Here is a 23,080-nt window from a genome sequence, read left to right on the forward strand (position 1 = left end):
CGGTTAACAGAAGATGCGACGATGGGCTCATTGCTGAAGGACGGATAAAAGGCCGTCCATGCAGAGTACTGGTGGACACCGGGGCAATGCTCACTATCGCCAGACCAGACGTCGTGCGTGGTCTACCTGGGAGGACGCCGCTGCGCCAATACGAGCTACGGACTGCTTCGGGCGAGAGCTTGCCCATCCAGAGAGAGGTCTTCCTGGATCTGACCTTGGGGAAGAGGAAACTGGAGATGTGGGTGTTCGTCGCCAACATCACCGAGGACGTCGTCCTGGGACTCGACGCCATGCGGTTACTCGATGCGATGGTGGACGTCCAGTGCCGTATACTCCGTCTTGGTCGGGATGAAATGTTCCTGATCGACGCCGAAGACCAACCTGTGGCCAGCGAGCTCTCCTTGGAGGGCCAAGTGGAAAAGCAAGATGGCGCCCACGCAGTACGAGTATCGCTGCCCAGCCAAGCCCAGGATGGGGTGACACCACCATAAGGAGGGAGCAGCTGGAGGACCCCAAACGTTGGACCGACTAGCGGCCTACCAAGGGACTGTCCGGGATGGCCAGTCTTAAGGAGGGAGCAATGTGACGGCCGCGTGAGATTCGATCTCACGACCGGCGAAGGAAGGGCTAAGTCGGCCGTGACAGGCAGGTTGCGCGCGCATCTGTTTCCTGGGGCATGTGCTGTGGTGGAGAGAGGAGAGAGAGCGACCGCGGCAGAGATGGGAGATACCGAGATTATTCGAGATCGCGAACTCTCCAGAAACTATGGTTTGGTTGTAAAAGAGAAGACACAAGTGAACAGCAGTCAGTCAGTAAGTCAGTGTTGTTACAGTCAGTGGACAGCAAGCCAGCCAGTCTTGTGTAACGGAGTTCGACTTGAGTGTGTGTCCGCAACTGTGTGAGCATCCGAAGACCTGAGTTCGAGTGCAGTGGACCGCAGTTGGGGAACCTGAGTTCGAAGTTCAGCGGATCGTCTCTGAAGGTCTGGGGTTCGAGATACTGTGAACTCGAGCGACTGAGCTAGAAGAACTAGCAAAGGCAAACGAACTGTGACCTGAGAACTGACTGTTCTGATTTGTAAATAGTGCTTTGTGAACATTAGTTAAGATTAGCAGTACATTGTTGTCCTCAATAATACAAGTAAATTGTCATTGTCGTCTGTGGAGTGCACTAACGAATACTGTGTTACTGTGTAGAGTGGAAATCTCATTGTTGACGAGAGCGTTTAAAGTGAATTGTAGAAAGGAATTATTGTTGTTTTGTATAAAAGTTACAATATTATCATGGTCAGCCACTTCATTTTCACTCCATTTTCTGTAATTGTAAAATTATGTGTTCCATAATGAAAAAGAAAATGTTGAAGTGTAATTTTATGATATTACGTGAGGTATGTGTATCACTCATCACACCTACGTAAATGATAATTTCGTCGGCTTACAAGCAAAATATATTAAGTAAAAAATATTACCTCTGAGAAAAAGGCGTTTTGGAAGCTCTTGACAACACTGAATCCTCAAAATATTTTTAGTAAGTTGCTTCTCTTTATGTGCACTTAATTTTCTAATTCTAAGTGTGTATACATACTTTATGTACATTACATACACCTTTTTTTTTTTTTTTTCAGAAGTAATTTTTACTTAATGTGTTTTTCTTGTAAACTGACGATTTATTTATGGTATGTCTAGAGATTGCAATGCTTTATATTCCCATATAAAATCAATACTCAGATTTGACCCTTTCATAGTAGTGGCTTGTAAAGATTTTGGATTTTGCAACCATACATTCATATCAAATTTTAATGTTTGACTTTCCGGAACTATGTATTTTGATTCTGTCATTCTACTCCACATTTCGCAAATTAACCAAGGAAAAAAATAATTACCTATGCATTTTTTTAAATGATAATGCTACTGCATACATTGCTCATTATTCAATGATGGCAATTCCTAAACCCTTTTGTTATTACATTTCGGGCTCATGGTAATTCATATTAATTCGTGTGGCTTTTATGTGTGAAGGAAGTTTAAATCTAAATGTACTTCACACATAAGGGAACAAATTCATCATTTCGAGAATCTGCTGTAAATAAGAGGTACAGTCTTAGAAAAAATTTTGTCAGACAGATACTTTATAAGTTTCAGAAAGGAGACAGTGCTCATGATCAGACATACAACAAAACAAAACTAATCTCTGACTTCTTTTGGAACCACCAGGTATTAGTCGCGCAGATGGTAAACGACCCGATGGTCTTACCTTAATTCCATGGTCTAGAGGAAAATCTTTAATTTGGGACTCCACTTGCGTTGACACTCTAGCTCCATCTCACTTGCCGAATACCTCCAGACAAGCAGCATCTGCTGCTAAATTAGCCGTGAAGAAGAAAGTCAATAAATATGATCATCTTTAGACAATTATATCTTTGTCCCATTTGCTGTGGAGACCTTCCGTCCTTGGAGTCATGACGCTAAAGTTTTGGTATCTCAAATCGGCTAAATTTTGATCTCCATTACTGGTGATTGCCGTTGCACTACTTATTTGCGTCAACGCTTAAGTATTGCTGTTCAACGCGGAAATGCAATGAGCGTTTTGGGTACTCTTCCAGAGTCCAGCCCTTTGGACGAACTTTTTCTCCTGTAAAATTTTTTATCTCTATGTAAATGTTTATATTTAGTGTTTATATATGTGTAATTGTAACGGTAAAAATATTGTTAATCCAATAATTTTTTTTTTTTTTTTCATAAGTGTATATTATTTTTGGGGGTGTTTTTGTAAGTAATTTTATGAGGTTGTTATTGATATGCTGATAAATTATTTGTAATGATATTTCAATCGACAAATAGGAATAATAAAAAAAAAAAAATTGTATTACCTCAACTAGTCCCTCTCTTGTGAACCAGGTTGCTCGTCCTCTGATCAGACACACTGTCTCGGAAGTTATAAAGTATCTGTGCGACAAAACTTTTTTCTAAGGCTGTACATATACTTTCATCATGAAAGCCAGATACAATTTACTGACTGACAGACAGACAGACATTACCATAACAGGCAACTGTCACGTGATATACTCAACAAAGAAGGCATCCTGTGATACATTCAATAGTTTCAAAATGTCGGAGAAATTAAACCTCAATACATGGTTGCCAAATACAAAATCTTTATAATGCTATATCTGTCGTACTTTCGTTTCTTATATTTACTAGTTTTAACATGCCAGTTTTTTTCAATATGACAAGTATCAGAAGATATTAATGGTTTTATTTGGATAATTAACCATCAAGATTAGAGAATAATTATGGTTTAATATTTCGAATATTTATTCAAGTATAATCGAAATATGTAATAAAAACTAAAAACACTTGCAAGTTTTACAGTATACGAAGCCATAGAATATTTCAAGTATCTTGCCAATATTTACCAGATCTTATGAGATGAAACTGATGACAGAATGTAAATTATTGAATTATCTATATAGTCTTTCGAAGGTATTATATAATCACTGTCACCATTTGTAATTGGATCACAATTTGGGTGCTTCCATGAAAGCCAACATCACTATTTTGTAGCGGTATTTCATCTTACATTTTGCTTCTGTCCTTGTAACCTGCATCTGTACTGCTGCCAATGCTGTACACACATTGTGGCTTGTTTAACAGGGGATGAATACTTTTTGTACACACAATGGGCAACCGATTCTTTTTATATTCTAGATACTTCCCCAGAAAGAAACGACTGGCATCAGTAATATTTGGATGTTGTAAAAATTCTTCAATCTGAAAACACGATATGAAAAAAATAGTAAAATAGGAAATACTACCATAATTTAAATTTCAGAATCTAATTGAATTTGAATTTACTTTTTGAAAGAGGATATAAAAACAAATATACTAATATCAGTATTACAACCGCAAGTGAAATTTAGATTTTGTAATAATTTGCATATCCTTAGATACACTATCGTAATGCACAATAACTTCAGTTCCATTTTTAAATATTTACCACTAGTACAGTAGTGTGAAATATCACAAAATCTGTGACTATTCTGACACACGAAGTAAGATAATAAAGTTAAAATATACAAGTTCAAAATAAAATTTACTAGGGCCTTTATAAATATTTATTTACTCTTAAAAGCAAATGTAGCCTATTTCTGCTTGCTTGTAAGTAATTGACAGTTTCTTAGTTACTTTTATTTGCTTGAAAATATGAGTAATTGCAATATCGACAAACTGCAGTGTCCTTTCTTTATTATCTGGTAGTGGCCGTTTTGAATTATGAAATCTGATGCATATTCTTATTTTGTAAATGTTACACGTAAAAATCATATAAAACAAAAATTTGAATAGAAAATTCAGGAGTTATTCTTCAAAACATTCGTATTAATAAAAGAAATAAACATCGGGAAATAATACATTATTAATATTGCAACGAAAGAATAGACTTCTGATGTCTCTAGTGAAACATGTAGAAGGTACAGGACCAGCAATTCGCCTTCCCTCATCACAGAGGCAGGCAGGTATTTTGTATTCATTTTTGATAACCCCGAAAGGAAGCATTTACAATACTACGACAACAACTGAACTAAGGCACTTGCTTTGTGGTGCCAAAAGAACAAGTAAAGAATCCAGTTCCTATTGGCTGATGAATGAGGGTAATGAGCAGAAGGGAGTTAAAAAAGTCGTTGGTTCTTTCTTTGTGACAGCAATAATTATATTCAGAAACAATAATTAAGAATTCTTTAATATACACAAGAAGGTCAATAAAAACTTCCAGCTTCTACATTCGCCATCACAATAGTCATATAAATATTTAATAGTGTTCTGTATATTTTTCTGCCTAAAATTACGAGAAATAATTACGAATTTGTTTAAAATCCAATGAGATATCCGAATTTAGAATTCTTATTAAATTATTATCTTTAAATAATACTTATTACATCCCAACAGTCAGTAGTATATAACATAGCCTCTTTTTGTAGAATGATATAATACATGATGTCTTCGTCTGGCTCAAAAGGGGAAGTCTAAATATTCAAGCAAATTCCTTATACGTCTGACAAAACATAATTACGACCACTTCTTGTATAGATATACATTTGGAACATAAGATTATTAATGTTAAATGCATAAAGAATTATAAAATATTTTACTTAAGTACCTTCATCCATTCACAGGCTGCAATCTCTCGATTGCATTTGTTGATTTCTTCAGAAGTAGGTTTGAGACCCACAACAAAATATATGTCAGAACACTTGAACATGCCACTATGTGTGTGTCGTAGAGAGACAAGGAATTGAAACTCTGTCCTGACATTGGTTTCTTCGTACACTTCTCGAATGGCTGCATCCCCAATGTCCTCACCTGAATGGAATATCAACTAATTAAACAATGCTTAATCTATCACTGGCATTTATAATTAGGCAAGCTGTCGAATTTGACTCACAATTTGGTTTCCAAACTGTGCTAAGATCGTATGGTTATTTCTGTTTACCAATGTTTAATTGATGTAGTTGTCATAAATCCTCATTATATGCCAAGAATAACAACATTAATATATTGATACAAGTTTGGTCATTTTATAATCCTTTCAGATACGATAAACTAAGAGCTTTACTATACAGTTACTACATAGACCACATCTCTTCAGTAACACTGTATTTTTAATGCAATTCCAAAGCTGTATTTCAAGCAGTAACATCAAAGAAGAGATCATAACATAGAGAAAAAATAAAAACTGGAAATAACACTAAATATGATATAAAACATATACGTCCAATGAGTCCCGTTATACACACAACTTGAAAAGAGTAAAGCCACGAAGCAACTGGCAAAAAGGAACCAATAAAGAACACCAAACTACCATTAATATCAACCAAATATCTCATACGAACTTACTTACGAATAGCTTTTAAGGAACCTGCAGGTTCATTGCAGCCCTCACATAAGCCCGCCATTGGTCCCTATCCTGTGCAAGATTAATCCAGTCTCTACCATCATATCCCATCTCCCTCAGATCCATTTTAATATTATCCTCCCATCTATATCTCGGCCTCCCAACTAACACTCTATATGAATTTCTGGATTCGCCCATACATGCTACGAGCCCTGCCCATCTCAAATGTCTGGATTTAATGTTCCTAATTTTGTCTCGTAAAGAATAAAATGCGTGCAGTTCTGCGTTGTGTAACTTTCTCCATTCTCCTGTAACTTCATCCCTCTTATACGAACATGAGACACAAAATATAACATTAATCACTAGATAACTCTCAAGGGAAAAAGCGGCCCTTGATACAATAGTAATGGAATAAACACCACAAAAACTAAGAAAACAAGCAATAATAGCATGCAAAAGAGGGGGGAATAAAGCCAACATAGCTATGAACAAGGCCATCTGCCAATATGTAGCGTAAATGTTGTTTAATCAGAAAATGAAGAAATATGATCAGTTTCTTATTGGAATTTCAGAAGCCTGATGTCATTAGAAAACAGCGAATATCATCTTTTTCAGCTTTAAGGCACAATTCATTACCCTCTTATGTCGGACAATAGGCGAGGATAATGACTAGGAGGAATTTTTAATTATTGTTTTCTTTTTATTTTATCACATAATTTTATTGTTTTTGATCATTATTCATTATGAATGGATTAGTAGGCCGATCTACGAACCCTTATTCAGGGCGCCTCTTGTTGTTAATAAACAAATTTCTCTCTTACTATAAGGTACTAAAAGGACTTCATCAGGTGTTAGATGGAAGAACTATCTGCACGTTAAAATAGGACAGCAAAATGTCGTAAATTTTTTTAGTATGATGTATGTCCCATAGTTTCATCCCCCCCCTTAAGGAAGAAGTACCGGTATTTTAAATCTTTTCATATGCGAAATCCATCATCTTTAGTCAGCTCTGGACCTGCATTACTTGAATCCGTAACTTATCTGAGTTAAAAATACGAATTCCATATGACACTAGTGTTCATAACCATTATCTTGTTGACAAAACTGAGTACTTGAATCTACGTCTGCATTTGTTCCCCTAGTAGAAAGGAAGAGAAGGCCTGATGGCCTTATTTCTACCAGGTAAAATGCTAAATAAAATGAACTGTTCCTTACAGCGTTAGTATTTTATTTAATGATGCTTTCAACTGCAGAGGTTATTCAGCAAATCTATGAGAGGGTCTCCCAGTTTTGTTTGAACTCTCGAACATTGGAGCGAACAGTTACATGGTATCCACATGGTGTCGTTTCTTAGATTAACCATATAGACGAATACAACGATCTCTCCTGAGCAGAGGGAACAGACACAATTCACTTAAGGAACATAGGGACGTGCTGATGAAATACTGCATAAATGAATACATATATTTCCCTCAATACGAAGTACTAGTATTTTGATTTTCATCAGTGACTTAAGTATTCTCTTCTAGGCATAATGCACCAAAACTGTAGATTACTTTGCCATTATAGACGTTATCTGTCGTCACCATGTACAACCTACATTACACAAGGATGTTGGTGATTATGATAATACAGAAAATGAGAATACTTCACGAAAACTTGCCCTAACCACTATCTTTTAACATGACAAATTCCCCTTGGGTTCGCCAGGATTTGAACACAGGCCTCTTTACCATGGCAAATTCTCCTTGGGTTCACCGCGATTTGAATACACGTCTCTGGTGTGCAATGCCAATAAGTAACTAAGTACCATTAAATCTTATATTAAGTCTGAAAAATATATTAATACATACAGAAATTCAATAGCAAAGCTTTCATTTTTAAAGTAGAATAACCAAGACATCTTTCCTGTAGTAGTGGTGGTGGTGGTGGTGGTGGTGGTGGTGGTGGTGGTGGTGGTGGTGGTGGTGGTGGTGGTGGTGGTGGTGGTGGTGGTGGCGGTGGCAGCAGCACCAGTAGTTTATTATGGCAGTGACTGTAATAAATTCGATAGTTGCATAAAATTAAATGTTTCCATAACAGTGGTGAAAGTGAGCACGTTATAAGAAAGAGTACACTTATAATTTTATGACAACTGACTCGAAAAAATAGTTTTCATATCCATATTTCCTATGATATGGCCTCATGTTCAAAAACCTTCACAAAATTTGTTACTGCACTCTGATAAATTATATTCTTAATGCTTTCCCTTCTATGCAGAGACTTTTTGAACAACCAAAATAACTAGAGAGAGGGGGGAGGGGGAGAAGGATTGAGAAAGAGAATGTGTGTTTTTTTTCCTACCCACTTCACTTGCGTGATTCGAGTTCCGCATATTGCGGGTAGATGGCAGGACTGTGATCCATTGTCAAGTTGCACACTACTTTGGCAGGCCATGCTATCATAAGGTAACTAGAATGTATGAACAAAATTCTTTAATGGTTGCATTGTTGATCTTTCGAGAGTTAATTTCTATAATGGGCACTGACCAGGTTCTACATAGCCACCAGGAAGTTTCCAATGTGGAATAAGGAAATATTTTTCCTTCACCACTAGAATCTCATCAGAGTCGTTCACTACAACTGCTCCAACTCCAATCATTGTGTGCGCGTATGGTGGAATGTTACATTCTTCATTGGGCAGCCAACGATACATCATCACATAGCCTGGCTTGGCATGGTGGAACTGAAAATCGTTCTGAAAAAAAAAAAAAGTACACATGTTTAAAGTACTTCATGCACAACAATTTCCATTTCTAAACGATCTCTCATGACTGGTGATAGAATACTATCTCCGTAGGCAAAATACCATAGTGAATAAATAACTTACAAAGCTAATACAGTATTTCCTTTTCTTTCTGCTGATATTTACACTGTTCATCAATACTATTAAATCACTAATTTATGTATTTATGCATATGTTTATTTTTTATTTATTCTTTAGCTGAATATTCCAGATAAATTCAAGATTTCCAGTAAATAAGCTGGCATAACAGTAAAACAGAAGGGACTCTTATATTCTAACCCAATACTTTCCAGTCTACCGTCAGTCATTTCATTTAAGGTAACCTGACTTACCTTGGCGAGAACTGGCACCCAGTCTGCATGCTCCAGAGTTACTTTAAACCAAACGCCACGAACATTTTTCTCAGCCCAGTGTATTAGTGAGGCTAAAAAAAAAAAAAGAGAGACGATTTTCAGTATAGAGTTCACACATTCTTTGAATTATCCACTCTAATATAACAGTTAAGACATACAGATGCATAACATCCTATACTGCAAAATCAAAAAATTAATATAGAATGTGAAGTAAACTGTCTGAGGGCTTCATTTAACGTCTGTGAAAATCAAAGAGGATTTATAATTCCCTCGATGCCCTGATAAATACATCAATTGTAGAGTCGGTTTTAGTTGCTGCAAAATCTCAGAAGGAAGATGTAACATTAGTATTTCTCGACATGAGTAAAACTTTTGACAATGTGGGTTACAAACACCTCCAGAACACTTTGCTAGCACATGGATTGCTTCCGAATTATCAAACCTAATACTAGAGCTGCAGAGAGATAATAAAACTCAAATAGAAACAGGAATGTACAAAACCAACCAATACTATTAAAAGTGGAGTTATGCAGGGTTCACCACTCTCTCCCTCCCTTTGTAACTTATCAACTAACCATATTCTGGAATATCCTTCTACTCAAGAATTGCAGGAAGAGCATGGCTTTTCAGTTTCTCCAGGACTACCAAACATAATGTCATTAGGTTTTGCAAATGACACTGTAATTACTGCTAGAAATGAAGATTCAGCACGAATATTGGTTGAACTTGCCATAACTAAATTTAACGAAATTGGTCTCCACATAAATACAGATAAATGTAAATACATTTCTGTAACCACAGAATCTCTTAATTATAAATCTCTTGACTTAATTTCTGGCCAAATAATTCCGTCAATTGAAGCGTCGGCTGGAACAACGTTGTAAGTTACAAAATTTTCATTTGGCGTGTTTCCGTATAATAATGTTGTCTGTCATGTTACCTTGCTATACTCTTTGGCTTGCAATTGTCCATCAATGCAGTACGTGAAATTTGTCCGCTCAAAAGTTTGCTACCCTATAAGAATAACGTTGTACGTATACATAATTTTGCAGCTCCTGTAAATTTTACTAAATGTAACTTATAATGTTGTTCCAGCCGACACTTCAATTGTCCCTGAAGAAAATATAAAATATCTCGGTGTTTGTTACCACACTTCTACTGTATTTGATCCAGCCAAGTGTATGAAAAGTTAAAGAACAAACTAGATATCCTTGCATGAACTCCTCTATTACAACACCATCAGAAATATTCAGTGTTATGCAGCTTCATCTGCCCTACTCTGATTTATCAGTTTCAGACAACACTACTGAATAAAATACCAGTCAAATTTCTTTTTCTTTTTGATGCCGATGTTCTCATTAAAACCACATTGAAGGAAATACTCCAGCTTTCCACCGATATGCTGACAGAAAATACAAGGGATTGGAGACTATTTAACTCTAGCTGCGAAGCTTTTCTGCAGCATATCAATGCGTGTGAGAGCTTACAATGATCCCAAAACATCCATGTAAACTCCTGTCACAACTTGTCTAATGAAATTGGGGTTTGTTTAAATAAACTTGGATTTCAGAGTATCTCTTCTGATTCACTTCGTATGACAAAATTGAGACACGAGCTCAGGGAGAGAGCATTTCAATCTTGGTGTTCTTTAAATCAGAAAGGGAAAGGCATCATCCTCTATTAGGAATTTATTTATGCCAATAAATGGATCCGACAAACTGATTGCCTCACTTGCAGTGATGGAGAATAGCTCTTAAAATATAGCTAATGTCTGTCCGCTACATGCTATACCAGGAAGGTCTCGAGACGGAAACCAATGTCGTTATTGCGTCAGTGAAATTGAAGCTCTTGGCCACGTTTTGGGTGTCTGTCCTTTAAGCGAGACACTGCGGAACTCTAGACATCACATAATCAGGTCCATGACTGCGGAAGCCTTGAGGAAGAAAGGTCTCATTGTACAGAAAGAAGTCCGTGGCACCTGTCAAGAGGGATTCTGTCGGAGAATTGACATGCTTGCCATTCTACTGGCTCCACATCTGCTTACATCATAGACCCGACAGCCAGGTTCGAGGCACAGGAGTAATAGTCCGCTGAAGTCCACGCAGAAAAATGCAGAATTTATGAGCCCACAGTTCCATACTATTTAGAGAAATATCACCTCATCTCCATTGAAGTTGTAGGGCTAATGCTTGGAGCTAGGGGCAGCTTCTGCAAGAAGTTCCAGTGGAACAATGACTTCATTCATGATGTTTCCTTTGCTGCTATCTGAGATCACTTGCCATTTTAAAGTACCTACTTTGTTTCCTAACAAGGAAGAACTTTTGTTTGGATGTTTAATCAGTTTGTTTACTATGTTTATTATAGTTTATTATCTATATTTCTCTTTTGTGACCTTTCCTGTTCTCTTTTTTAATTTAATTTGTTTTTGTTTTTGCCATGTGTGTTAGTTATGCTTTGTCCATGAGGCAGTTCCATTATTGAGAAAGCTGAAAGAGTTCTTTCTAAATAAAAACACAAAGAAATAAATAGAACTATAAACAATAGGCCTACTGCATTTCTGGATGTAAAAGAATTTGGTAGGTACGTACATACATATCGAGGAAAAGAAAGCATTTAGTTTTGCAACTCAGTACACCAGAATTTATGATGATATAAAAATGTACGGTAATTTTAAAATACATGTAAAAATGAAATAATACAGAGTTCAGTGGCTATAACATATTAAAAAAAAAAAAAAGCAGCCCTGACTGAACATAAGGCTGGTGTTCAAACAGTGAAGGTTCGGACAATATGTTTATGCTTCTCTCAGTGTATAGAAACATATGGAACCTTTCCTTTGTGCTACAGGATGTAATTACGTCGAGAATAGTACTGTAATCATTTCCTGTGGCTAGAATGGGGAATGTTGTGGGACATAAAAAAATTGTAATTAAACGAAAAAATTGGACTTCACTAAATAGTCAATTACATAATTAAAAAATACAAGTTTTTTTATAGAATATGAATTAACAGAATCTACAGCACTAAGGATTCAAATATTAAATATTGATGATGTTAATGTGCTCACGAAAAAATATAATTTACAACTGAAAGGAAATGGTTTACATGTGTATTGTTTCTTTGCTATGGAATGATGTTGAAAACAGATTTAATCTGTGTTAGATTTTAAACCCGAAGTATTATCTCCTGCCTCTAGCTTTTAGAATCTAGTTTCCAGTGTTGAAAATACACAGTATACCAGCATCTTGTTATTCGTGTTCTGTAAATCTCATAATTCTTGATGTAAACATGGTAACATTTTTAGTGACAGGAGTAACTAAACCAGTTCCTATATAATAAGCTTAATTACTTCACGTATAAAAAGATCTAATACGAATGACCATATTATTAAAACTTGTTTGTTTTTCCAGAATTCAACTCGCAATAGGAAATCATAATATATTTGCAGCCTAATATACATCATCTGTATTAGATATGGACTGTGGTGTTGGCAAATATAATGAAGAAAAAGCCTATACAGTATACCTTCCAGTCTCTTGGTGAACATGCTGGCATCACAAGGCTCCCTGGAAGAGTCTACAGTAATGCCACGGAAACGGTCCTCCTGCCCCTGAAATACCTGGTGAAACGTGATTCCCTCTGCTGCAGTCATTGAGCTGACAGAATACTTTGTGATCCCTTGAGATACGAATCTGTGAAGCACAGTAACATTATAAACAAAACCATTCCTCCATACACAGAACGTTACAAATATTGTATTAAATGACGCTCAAGCGAGTTTTCTATGAATAACTTTTTCTTCTTCTTCTTCTTCTTCTTCTTCTGCTTCTTCTTCTTCTTCATCATGAATGTTCATGGATTATGTCTTGTCTTCTTGATTTAACAGTGTTTCATGTGCCAGATCCTGTAGGCTTAACACTTTTTGGTATACTTTTGCAAGTCATTCTTTCCAAATGTTCTTCCAGTCTCTTCTTACATATTTACTCTTATTGTATATGTCTCTAATTTCAAATTGTTTTGTTTTTCACATTATACTAGTACTACAAGTTTCATTTTAATTTAAGTAATTCTGCCTTGATGTTTGTTTTTCCAGACATAAAGGTTTCAGAACTGTAAAATAAAACTGAAATGGTTTGTAGCATTTTTCATATTTGTTATAATCAGCATGATTATTATTTACATAACAATAATTATTATCTGCAGTAAACAATTCTTAAATCTTCAGTTATTCCTAGGTATCATTTATATAAAATAAAGTACTTTGTTAATAATTAATCACACATGTATGTTTTAATTTTCAAAGCAAGTGGCCAGTTGGTACAGCAGCTGGCTACGGACTGGAAGCTCAGTTGGTAGAGCAGCTGCTACGGACTAGAAGGTCTGGGGTTCGATCCCAAGTGGTAATGGATTTTCTCATTGCCAAAATTCCAGAAGGTTCACTCAGTCTCCTATCAAATTGAGTACTGGGTCTTTCCCGGGGTAAAAGGCAGTCGAAGCTGTGCCAACCACACCACCTTATTCTAGTGCTGAGGTCAAGAAAGCATGGGGCTCTACTTCCATGCCCCTTAAGTGTCTTCTTGGCATGTGAAGGGGCTGTCTTTTACGATATACGAACATAGCATAATGATTCACATAACAGAAAGTCGTATTATGTGAAATTATCAAGATCACTGAATAATAGATGGGATTACCAAGCTCTCTCTGTAACAGAAAAGGATACTTCTTTCTGATGTTAAGTCAAGAGGATGTAACTTACTCAGAAAAAAAAAACATTTCTAAGGAAGACAGTTATAATACTGTACAATCAAATCCAAAACGAATTGACAGCTTGAATTGAATAAGATGTAAGAAGAAAAAACTATGGGAAGAAGTACCACATACATTAAATAAAACTTACTCCATACACATGAAAGAGACAGTGTGAAGTTAAGAAGCAACTGCCAGCTACCCTATGCTAAACAAAATGATGTTCAGTGGAAGAATATTACTGTAACTTATACACGATATAATCTGGAATCTGTGCTTGGTGGCGGAGTGGTTAGGTTATGCTAGCTTAGCTTAGCTAGTTTTCCTTGGTTTAGTTAAGGTTAGTTTAGGCTGTGATAGGTTATGTTAGGTTACAGTCGAAATTATGTATTTCTAAATTTTTTTTCGTATTATCTTTCGAAAATCGAGCATAAAATCGTCGTTTATGATTTTAAAAAAAGTCTTGGAGTGGTCATCCTCCAGAATTCCTTTAAAATAGCCTAATGTTGTACACTCATGCATTCCGTGAGTAAATGAGCCTGTGGGTAAAATTTTGAAACTGGAAAATTATTGCTATAAACAACTTCAGTTCCTTAATAAAGTACTAAAAGCAAAAAAAAAAAATATATATATATATTTTTTAGAGATGTATTTTTGTTATTTTTCATCATGATCCTAATGCAGTTTCTCTTTGTATGCACCAAGTAAATTTTTTTATTGCTGGGTTGCCTATGATTATTTCATGATTACTAAGGAATCACCTGCCTGGAGCCCTTTATTATTGAAGGACAGTGTCTTCATAAGATCTCTAAAAATTATGAAAACACGTACGCATTTCTTAGATACTTTAAATTAGGTTCTTGTTTGGCTGTCTCAGCTGTCATGTCCGTCACTAAAAATCAAGCATTAGTTTTATTTATGGGCATTATTTTGAAGATAGTAAAATAATACTTCAAATTCATTGTATCACTGACAGGGACTACCGGTATCTAATGGTGCTTTTCGTATTTTAATTGACATTGTTTATATTTTGAAAAACAATGTGATGGATGTGACATGTTTATTTGTGATGAACGTGACACTACATACAGCAAGCCCAGGATCACTGAAGAACAAATAATCTACGACTTTTATCTGAGAAGCATCGGTGTTCAGTCAGCAGGCAAACAAGATGGTTTAAGTCATTAAGTCCATAAAGAATCATGTAACAGGGAAACGTAACTAAGAAAAGTCTTATTTTAATCAACTTCATCCAAAATATGTGCTGCATGTTTCACAATGTATGTTTGTGTCAGTATCATCCCAATTTGACTGTGCAAAGACTGAAATTAAATGAATCTCAGTTATATTTATCAATATAGAATCAATATTGGAAAATCAACAAATATTCTCTGAGCAGTGGTCCATCATGTCAGATATACCAAAGTCACTTTTTTGTGACCATGTAACACACATAATTTGTTGAAAGGAAAAACAGGTGCATCAGAAATGATTGTGTATGATATAAAAAAGACATCAAGCCAAAACGTTGATACCAAGATGTTCATTCTTCGAATGAGTCTCATGATTTGGAAAGTGCCATTCAAATGAACCAGGATATAGTTAGATGGAAAGCTGTGTGGAACTGTTGATAAATGTTAGACACGGATAGTGGGTTGTTGTGACTTGAAGGAAGAAAGAATCCTAGTGAAGTGGTAAGGGTCATTTCTCCAAATGAATTTAAAGTTTCAGTGATGGTTGATACTGGTGTCCAAATGGCCTCAGTATGTGGACAGCATATGCTACAACAAATCTGAACAGCTCAAAATTATTTCACATCCTGTTGTACTGGACAGCGGGAGAGTTTTCAAGTTTAATGACTTTTAAATAAGACTTCGTACTTCTTAATTACTTTTTTATGTATTACTAATTTTTCTGTATGACTACTTTAACAATATTTTTAATTCAGTGAAGTTTAAATACCGGTATTATGTTAGAATACTGTTTTCACTTAGGGTCATTTTTCTCAAATGTGTTAAACTTAATTATGATCTTAACCAGGCCTACTCTTTGGATGTGTCACGTCCGTCACACAGTTCTCAAAAATTTTAAAGTTACATTTATAAATAATTCAGCATGAAATTAAGGTGAGTGTAATCTTCAGTGCTTGAATTCTATTTACAAATTGTGGATACTTAAATAGGTATCCAAAATTCTCATAAATAATTACGTATAGGCCTACTTCTACTACTCATACCTGAGGCTCATCCATTGTCACATCCGTCACATCATTACATTATTGTAAATTACAGATAAAAATGAAAGTAAATGTTTACAACTGCCATCATGTTTTATTTTCCTCATGCTTAAAAGTGAACACCAAATAGAAATAAAGGATTAAAATAAATAAGATACTATTTATATAGACATATTCTACCAGATGTCATGTCCATCACTCGTGGAATGCATGCAGTGCTGTCGTAGTTCTTTAACGTTTTGGCGTTGTATTTTTTGTTCCAGAGAAAATAACTTGTCTTTTACGAAAATACTCGCAGCGGCAGTTCGCTAGATAGAAACTTAATCTACCATATAGAAAAAGAAAAGAGCCTAACCATATAGGCTAATATACAATACTTTTGTACCGGAAAGAAAGTAACCTCATTTGAAAAGTTCATTTTTAAGCGTATAAATATTGCATAATCTGTAAGTTACTTGCAGAACAATTGTAAATGCTTCATACTTGCCTTTTCAAATGACACTGATAATGGTTATTGTAATATCAGATACTTTATAAAAGTGATAGTTTGAATTTTATGTTGTATGACTCCACAAACATTCACAAGCTTTTCAAATCCGCTGTTTGTATAACTGTTATTATGTCTTACTTTGTGTTCTTTGGCTTGAAGTACTTGCGATTTGTGTAGATGAAAAGTTTCGTTGCAGTTTCAGTTCGTATCATTTGCTGTGCATTTATAATGAAGATTTGGTTCTTTAATGACCTGTAGAGCATGTGACACATTTACAGAAATGTGGGCTAAAACACGACTCCTAATTTAGTTTGCGAACTTATGAACTCTCGGAATCACATGATCAGCTGATTTCTGTCAACAAATAACTACTTCTAATCCGCCATCTTGACAACGACGTATGAAAAATAATGCGCCAATTTTAAATCTTGTGAAATCAAGATCATAGATCTTGAACTTTGACATAGTTATGTTTTGTATGTATTACGTGCGTTGCTCGTAAGTATTCATGTCTATTGATTACTACAACACAAAGTAATTATTCGTCTTATTGGAAACCTAGTAACGTTAGTTCTTTTATCAGTGTGCGATTTGATATGATCCAACCAGCATCGAAAATTCCAAATTCTTATAGAACCGGTACCAACAAGTTGGACAAAATCAATCGTAGTTCCTATATTCAAAAGAGGAGACGTAAAATCATACAACAACTACAGAGGGATCAGTCTATTAAATGCAGGATATAAAATCTTTACTAGTATAATCAAGAACAAATTGTATAAACATTATGAAACACTTTTCGGAGAAGAACAAAATGGCTTCCGAAAGGGAAGATCATGTTGCGATGGATATTTTACATTAAAATTATTGATGGAAAAGCACTGAGAATTCAACTTAGAAACACATATTGCTTTCATTTGATAGGGTGAACAGAAATAAATTATTAAATGTATTAGCCACAGACCATGTTCCACAACAACTTATAGCAAACATATAATATCTATAAAACAAATCTAATTGCAGTAAGGTGTGGCAATAAATTATCGCATTCATACAGGAGTAAGATAAGGCTGTGGCCTTTCACCGTTGCTGTTTATTATATATATGAATCAAATAATTAGAGAATGGAAACAATTGCCTCATGGATATATACAACTCAATAGACATTTACAACTAGATTCATTACTTTTTGCAGACGATTTAGCTCTGGTGGCATCTTCAGAAGATGAATTACAACGTTCAATTTTTAATTTTAACAAAATTGGAATTAAATATGATATGAAAATCAATAAAGAAAAAACTAAAATTATGGCCTTCTGCGGAAAATACCCTGTGCCTAGCAAAATATGTTTAGATTCAAAACTATTAGAAGGGATAAATTATTTTACATATCTCGGATACAAATTATTTTTTTTCGATGAAGTAGACAACTCACAGAAAATTTCTAAATACACCAAAACAATGGGAATATTTAACAACATTATGAAACCTTCCCTAGTACAAAGGCATACTCGAATTCGTCTTTACAAGACCTTGGCGAGACCTGTACTTTGTTATGGCAATGAGTCATGGACATTGAGGAAGAAAGATGAAAGCAGAATAACGGCTAATGAAATGAAATTTATGAGATATACAGCGGGATATACGAAATGGGATCACAAACGCAATGAAGATGTAATGGAAGAATTACAACTAGAACCTGTAATTAATCACGTAAAACATTATCAGAACAACTGGATAAATCATCTGCATCGCATGCATAGAGATAGAATCCCAAAAGTCATGCTCCACTATCGTCCAAACGGGAAGAGATCTCTCGGTCGTCCAAAGAAGCGCTGGATTGAAAATTCAACTGTGAGATCGTAACAGGCCATTTGGCCTAATACTTCAAAGGAAGAAGATTATTATTATTATTATTATTATTATTATTATTATTATTATTATTATTATTCAGGATAATTTCTACGAGAAACTGGAACTAGGATGCGAATTGGCTGGGTGGATGCCAGGGATCAACCCCCCCCCCTCCCTTGGAGACTCATGTCCTCTGCTGTAAAGATATTAATTTGTCGCTGCCAGAGTCAACATTAATTTTATCCCCATCAGCTGCATAATTTACTTTTAGTAAAATACTGTCGTATGTCGAACATCACATGTTATTTTCGTAAATTTTTCTAACAGTGGGTTATTTTACGAAGCTGTATCAACATCTTAGGTTATTTAGCGTCTGAACGAAATGAAAATGCCGGTGAAATGAGTCCGGAGTCGAGCACCAATAGTTTCCCAGCATTGGCTCATATTGGGTTGAGGGAAAACCTCGGAAAAACCTCAACCAGATAACTTGCCCCCAACCGAAATTCGAACCCAGGCTACCTGATTTCGCGGTCAGATGCGCTAACCGATACTCCACAAGTATGGACGTTTTACTGGTTGGAGGTATGAAATTCAAAAAATAAAATAGTAAATTATCAAAGGTTTTGGTACCTATCTATTTATTAAAATATTTTTTGGGCAGTCGTTTCGTAATGACTTTTCGATTCTCATTTTAATATCGAAAAGTCATTGAGTTCCGCATTCATAAATAGCGTGCTTAAAAGTAAATTTCCGTGCCTAAAAGTACTTTTAAGCACGCTAATTAGAAATACTGAAAACATAAATTCCAACTATTTATTTATTATAAATATTCACAACATTTTTATTTAAATTGGAAATTACAACATTTGGAGATTTGGCCGAATCACGTGATATGAAGTGGGTAGGCATTGGATACATGGATACATACATACATACATACATACATACATACATACATACATACATACATACATACATACATTTGGAGATTGATACATAGGCTACATTCTTCACTCTTCCCAATCATTCTTCATTCTTCCGAATCACTCATTTTTCTAATTATATTTATCACTTTCGTTGTAATAATTGTATATTTCAAAATTGCATGACAAGAAATTTAAACAACTTTCTAACAACTAGCAAAACAGACTGTAGTATACTACATAGGAAACTGGAGCCTTGGATCAGTAACACCGTAAATAACTGTCAAGCGGAGGCCTACGATACAAAAGCACATGTTCGTGTTAATGTCGATTTTCAATGTAAATTAATATTATAACATAGGTGTGTCGATGAAATTATGTTCACTGTCGTACCAAACGTTCATTGTTTATGTATTATAAACTAATTTGACAATTGTAAATAAGTGTGTATTGGCGATAAAAGCAAGACAAATTAAAATAAAATGGCTGCAGTCTTTGACAATTTGGAATTGTCAATAATGACAAAATTATTGACAATTCTTCTATATATTAAATATTTTATAAACTAGCCTATATTTTTATAGTCTTACTTGTGGTTTTGGTGTAGTAGAAATGTTGTTCCAGCCAAATTGAGGGGTCTCGCTTGCTATATATATATATCAATAAAGTTACTCCCATGATTTTCAAGTTCACTGTAAACAGCTATTCGTATTTTGTGATCCTATAAATATTGCAGTTTTACTGAAGATTCGGAATGCCTGTTGTATGTCAGAACCATCTATAATTTGTAGATGCACACATTCACTCTGTTGGTTTTTAAGGTTTATTTAGTATTATTTTTTTGTAACTAGTTATAAACATGTTTCTTTTCACTTAGCCCTCAGTGAATTGGAAGAGCGTCAGACAGAAACTGGCCTATATGGACCCGTTGCATGTTTCACTGAGATATATTTTAATTAATCGAACTAGTTTCTTGGAAATGCCATATTCAATAAGAATGTTATATAAAACTTCTCTCTTAACAAAGTCATATGGTTTTTTGAAATCTATGAATAACTGATGTCTGTAGCCTACTATTATACTCCCATTTTTTCCCCAATATCTGTCGAATTAAATAAATGTGATCAATAGTCGATCTATTATGCCTAATACCACATTGCTGATCCTCAATAATTTTATCTACATAATGAAGTTAAACTTCTCAAAAGAATAATTTCGAAGGAAAAATTGTTCCGGAGCCGGGTATCGAACCCGGGACCTTTGGTTTAACGTACCAACGCTCTACCACTGAGCTACCCGGAAACTCTAACCGACACCGAGCCAATTTTTCCCTCTATATCCACAGACCTCAAAGTGGGCTGACAACAGTCAAGCAACCAACTTCGAGTGCACACTAACTCTGTGTGACTTAAATTGTGGTTTTTCTGTTAACGAACAGTGACGTGTATTATGCATATCAAGATTTCAGGTATAACTCCCTGTAAAGTTGATTTGAATAATTTCGAGGGAAAAATTGTTCCGGAGCCGGGTATCGAACCCGGGACCTTTGGTTTAACGTACCAACGCTCTACCACTGAGCTACCCGGGAACTCTAACCGACACCGATCCAATTTTTCCCTCTATATCCACAGACCTCAAAGTGGGCTGACAACAGTCAAGCAACCAACTTCGAGTGCACACTAACTCTGTGTGACTTAAATTGTGGTTTTTCTGTTAACGAACAGTGACGTGTATTATGCAAATCAAGATTTCAGGTATAACTCCCTGTAAAGTTGATTTGAATAATTTCGAGGGAAAAATTGTTCCGGAGCCGGGTATCGAACCCGGGACCTTTGGTTTAACGTACCAACGCTCTACCACTGAGCTACCCGGGAACTCTAACCGACACCGATCTCAAAAGAATACTGAACAAATTTTGTACGATTAATATCTAACTCTTCAACTTCGTCGGAACTTTCTAAATTGGCAAATCTATTTGAAATTTCGACCTGATAATATTACTTAGTTTCCTCATCTTTTAATTTCGGAATATTGAATCTCTAATATTAACTTGTTGCTCTACTCGTTTAGCTACTGATAGGCTTTCTCTTAATTCTCCAATTACCAAATAATGGTCAGAATTACAGACTGCCCCTCTGAAGGTTCGAATGTCTACTATTCTAATATGTATTCGTTTATCTGTTAAGATGTGACCTTTGTGGTTGCTTGTGAATCTATCTGGAGAAGTCCAAGTATATTTATTAGTGTTGTGGGATTTAATCGATTAATCGATCAATTTCTGTTGTAAAATTAATCGATCAAAAATATTTAATCTAATAATCGAGTCGATTAAAATTAATCAGTTGTAGTTGATATTAATTATTATTTTGTTAATACAAACTCATACTAAAAATTCCGACAATATTTCTCTCTCGGAAATTGCTTTCTTAAAAGCACAATAGTACTGTTATTTTCTAACTGTAAACCAGATACCTAGCGTAGGGAAAATCTTTGCACAAACACTTCAGAAAGAAATGGAGTTATGAGGACAATGACTTAGTCTACCTCTATTGAAAGTTTAAACACAATACGAAACCCTTATTAAGTTTTATGGTTTTCCAAGAAAACTTCTACCTTGTCAGCTCATCTTCCTAGCATATGAAATACATACTTTTCTGGGATTCGTCCCCCTCATCGCTTATAAAATAGCCATTTCTACACTGTGTGCAAATGAGAGCGTAACTACCGTCTTCTCTTTCTAAAATCTGGTAATTCGATTACAATAGGGGCCAGTCTTCTGTTTCGACCACTGTACTTTTGCAGTTTCTGTACTGAGTTTATATATGAAGGTTGTGTGTTTAGTTCGATAAAGAAAAAAAAATCAGTTTTCCGTGATCTGTGAAAAGTGTAAACTCCATTATGTCATATGAGAATTTGATAGGTAAACTCGGTGAAACGTTTCGATTTAAATTGAACGATCGTGGAAAAGTGCTTGACAAAAAACATTGTTACTAAACGTAGGATGTAGGGGGCCGTTGGGTGAGCGGGTGAGGGGTCTCATGCAACTAGTGGGCTGGTACACCTCATTCTCATTCATCCCGTAATTCGGGGTGCACAATAGGCCACTGTCGAACTGACGTGCTGAAAAGTCGTCTCTAACCCGCCCCAAGCCACTCAGTACTACTACTATGTATAAGCTCTCCAAACATATTTGGAAAGCTGCACCAGAAACACGTTGAGAGGAATTTAATAAAATGTAACAGATTAAAAGAAGTTTGAAAATAAATTTTGAAAAATACAGATGAGAAGAAAAATTAAAATTAGACACCGTAATATTTCAGAAGCAGCTTTTCGCAATGGAAATGAATGATGGACTCTTCGTAGACATAGCAAAGCTGGAATAAACTGCTCACAAATGGGATTTCCCCATTCTTTAAGTCATAACGTTATGAGACAAAATTAGAAGTGACGAACGAATATCGAAAAATGTTGAAAGAAAATTAAAAATAATAAACAGAATTAGAGTCATCATATTCTGATGATAGCAGATAATGGTTCACCTAGGTGATTATTAAATTATAAACCACAAAGAAGAAGGAATTTGTAATCGTAGAAAGGACATTGAACTCAGACCTGCGAGAGGAAGATTTCATTTTCCGAACATGGTATTAAATATCTGTTAAGCTGCATCTGCACGGTTCAACTATTCATGAGCGTATGCATGCAATCTGGGAGGGTATTGAAAGATGCAAGTAGAAAACATACGTTCAATTAATAAGCATGCAGAGTTTGTGTCTACAATGGGCTGCATTGTATGTCATCTTAC

General features: G+C 35.4%; 1 protein-coding gene across 5 annotated transcripts in view; it reads right to left on the reverse strand.

Annotated features, from left to right (window-relative positions):
• LOC138706170 (uncharacterized) overlaps positions 1–23,080 on the reverse strand; it is a 57,919-nt gene that overhangs the window by 8,337 nt on the left and 26,502 nt on the right. Inside the window, exons 1-6 of one of the 5 annotated variants that reach the window (XR_011333919.1) lie at positions 16,637–16,900; positions 12,552–12,718; positions 9,006–9,097; positions 8,418–8,625; positions 5,155–5,357; positions 3,416–3,770 (exon numbers count right to left, since the gene is read on the reverse strand). Coding sequence is in view for 4 of the 5 variants with exons in the window: in XM_069835171.1 (XP_069691272.1) it covers positions 3,580–3,770; positions 5,155–5,357; positions 8,418–8,625; positions 9,006–9,097; positions 12,552–12,718; positions 16,637–16,770 (995 nt within the window). In the remaining variant the exon portion in view is untranslated. Of the gene's footprint in view, positions 1–3,415; positions 3,771–5,154; positions 5,358–8,417; positions 8,626–9,005; positions 9,098–12,551; positions 12,719–16,495; positions 16,901–23,080 lie in introns of those variants that run through there. The other 4 variants (XM_069835171.1, XM_069835173.1, XM_069835174.1 and 1 more) reach the window with 4 other exon arrangements.

This window comes from Periplaneta americana, chromosome 9 (genome assembly GCF_040183065.1).
Source record: "Periplaneta americana isolate PAMFEO1 chromosome 9, P.americana_PAMFEO1_priV1, whole genome shotgun sequence".
NCBI lineage: Eukaryota > Metazoa > Arthropoda > Insecta > Blattodea > Blattidae > Periplaneta > Periplaneta americana.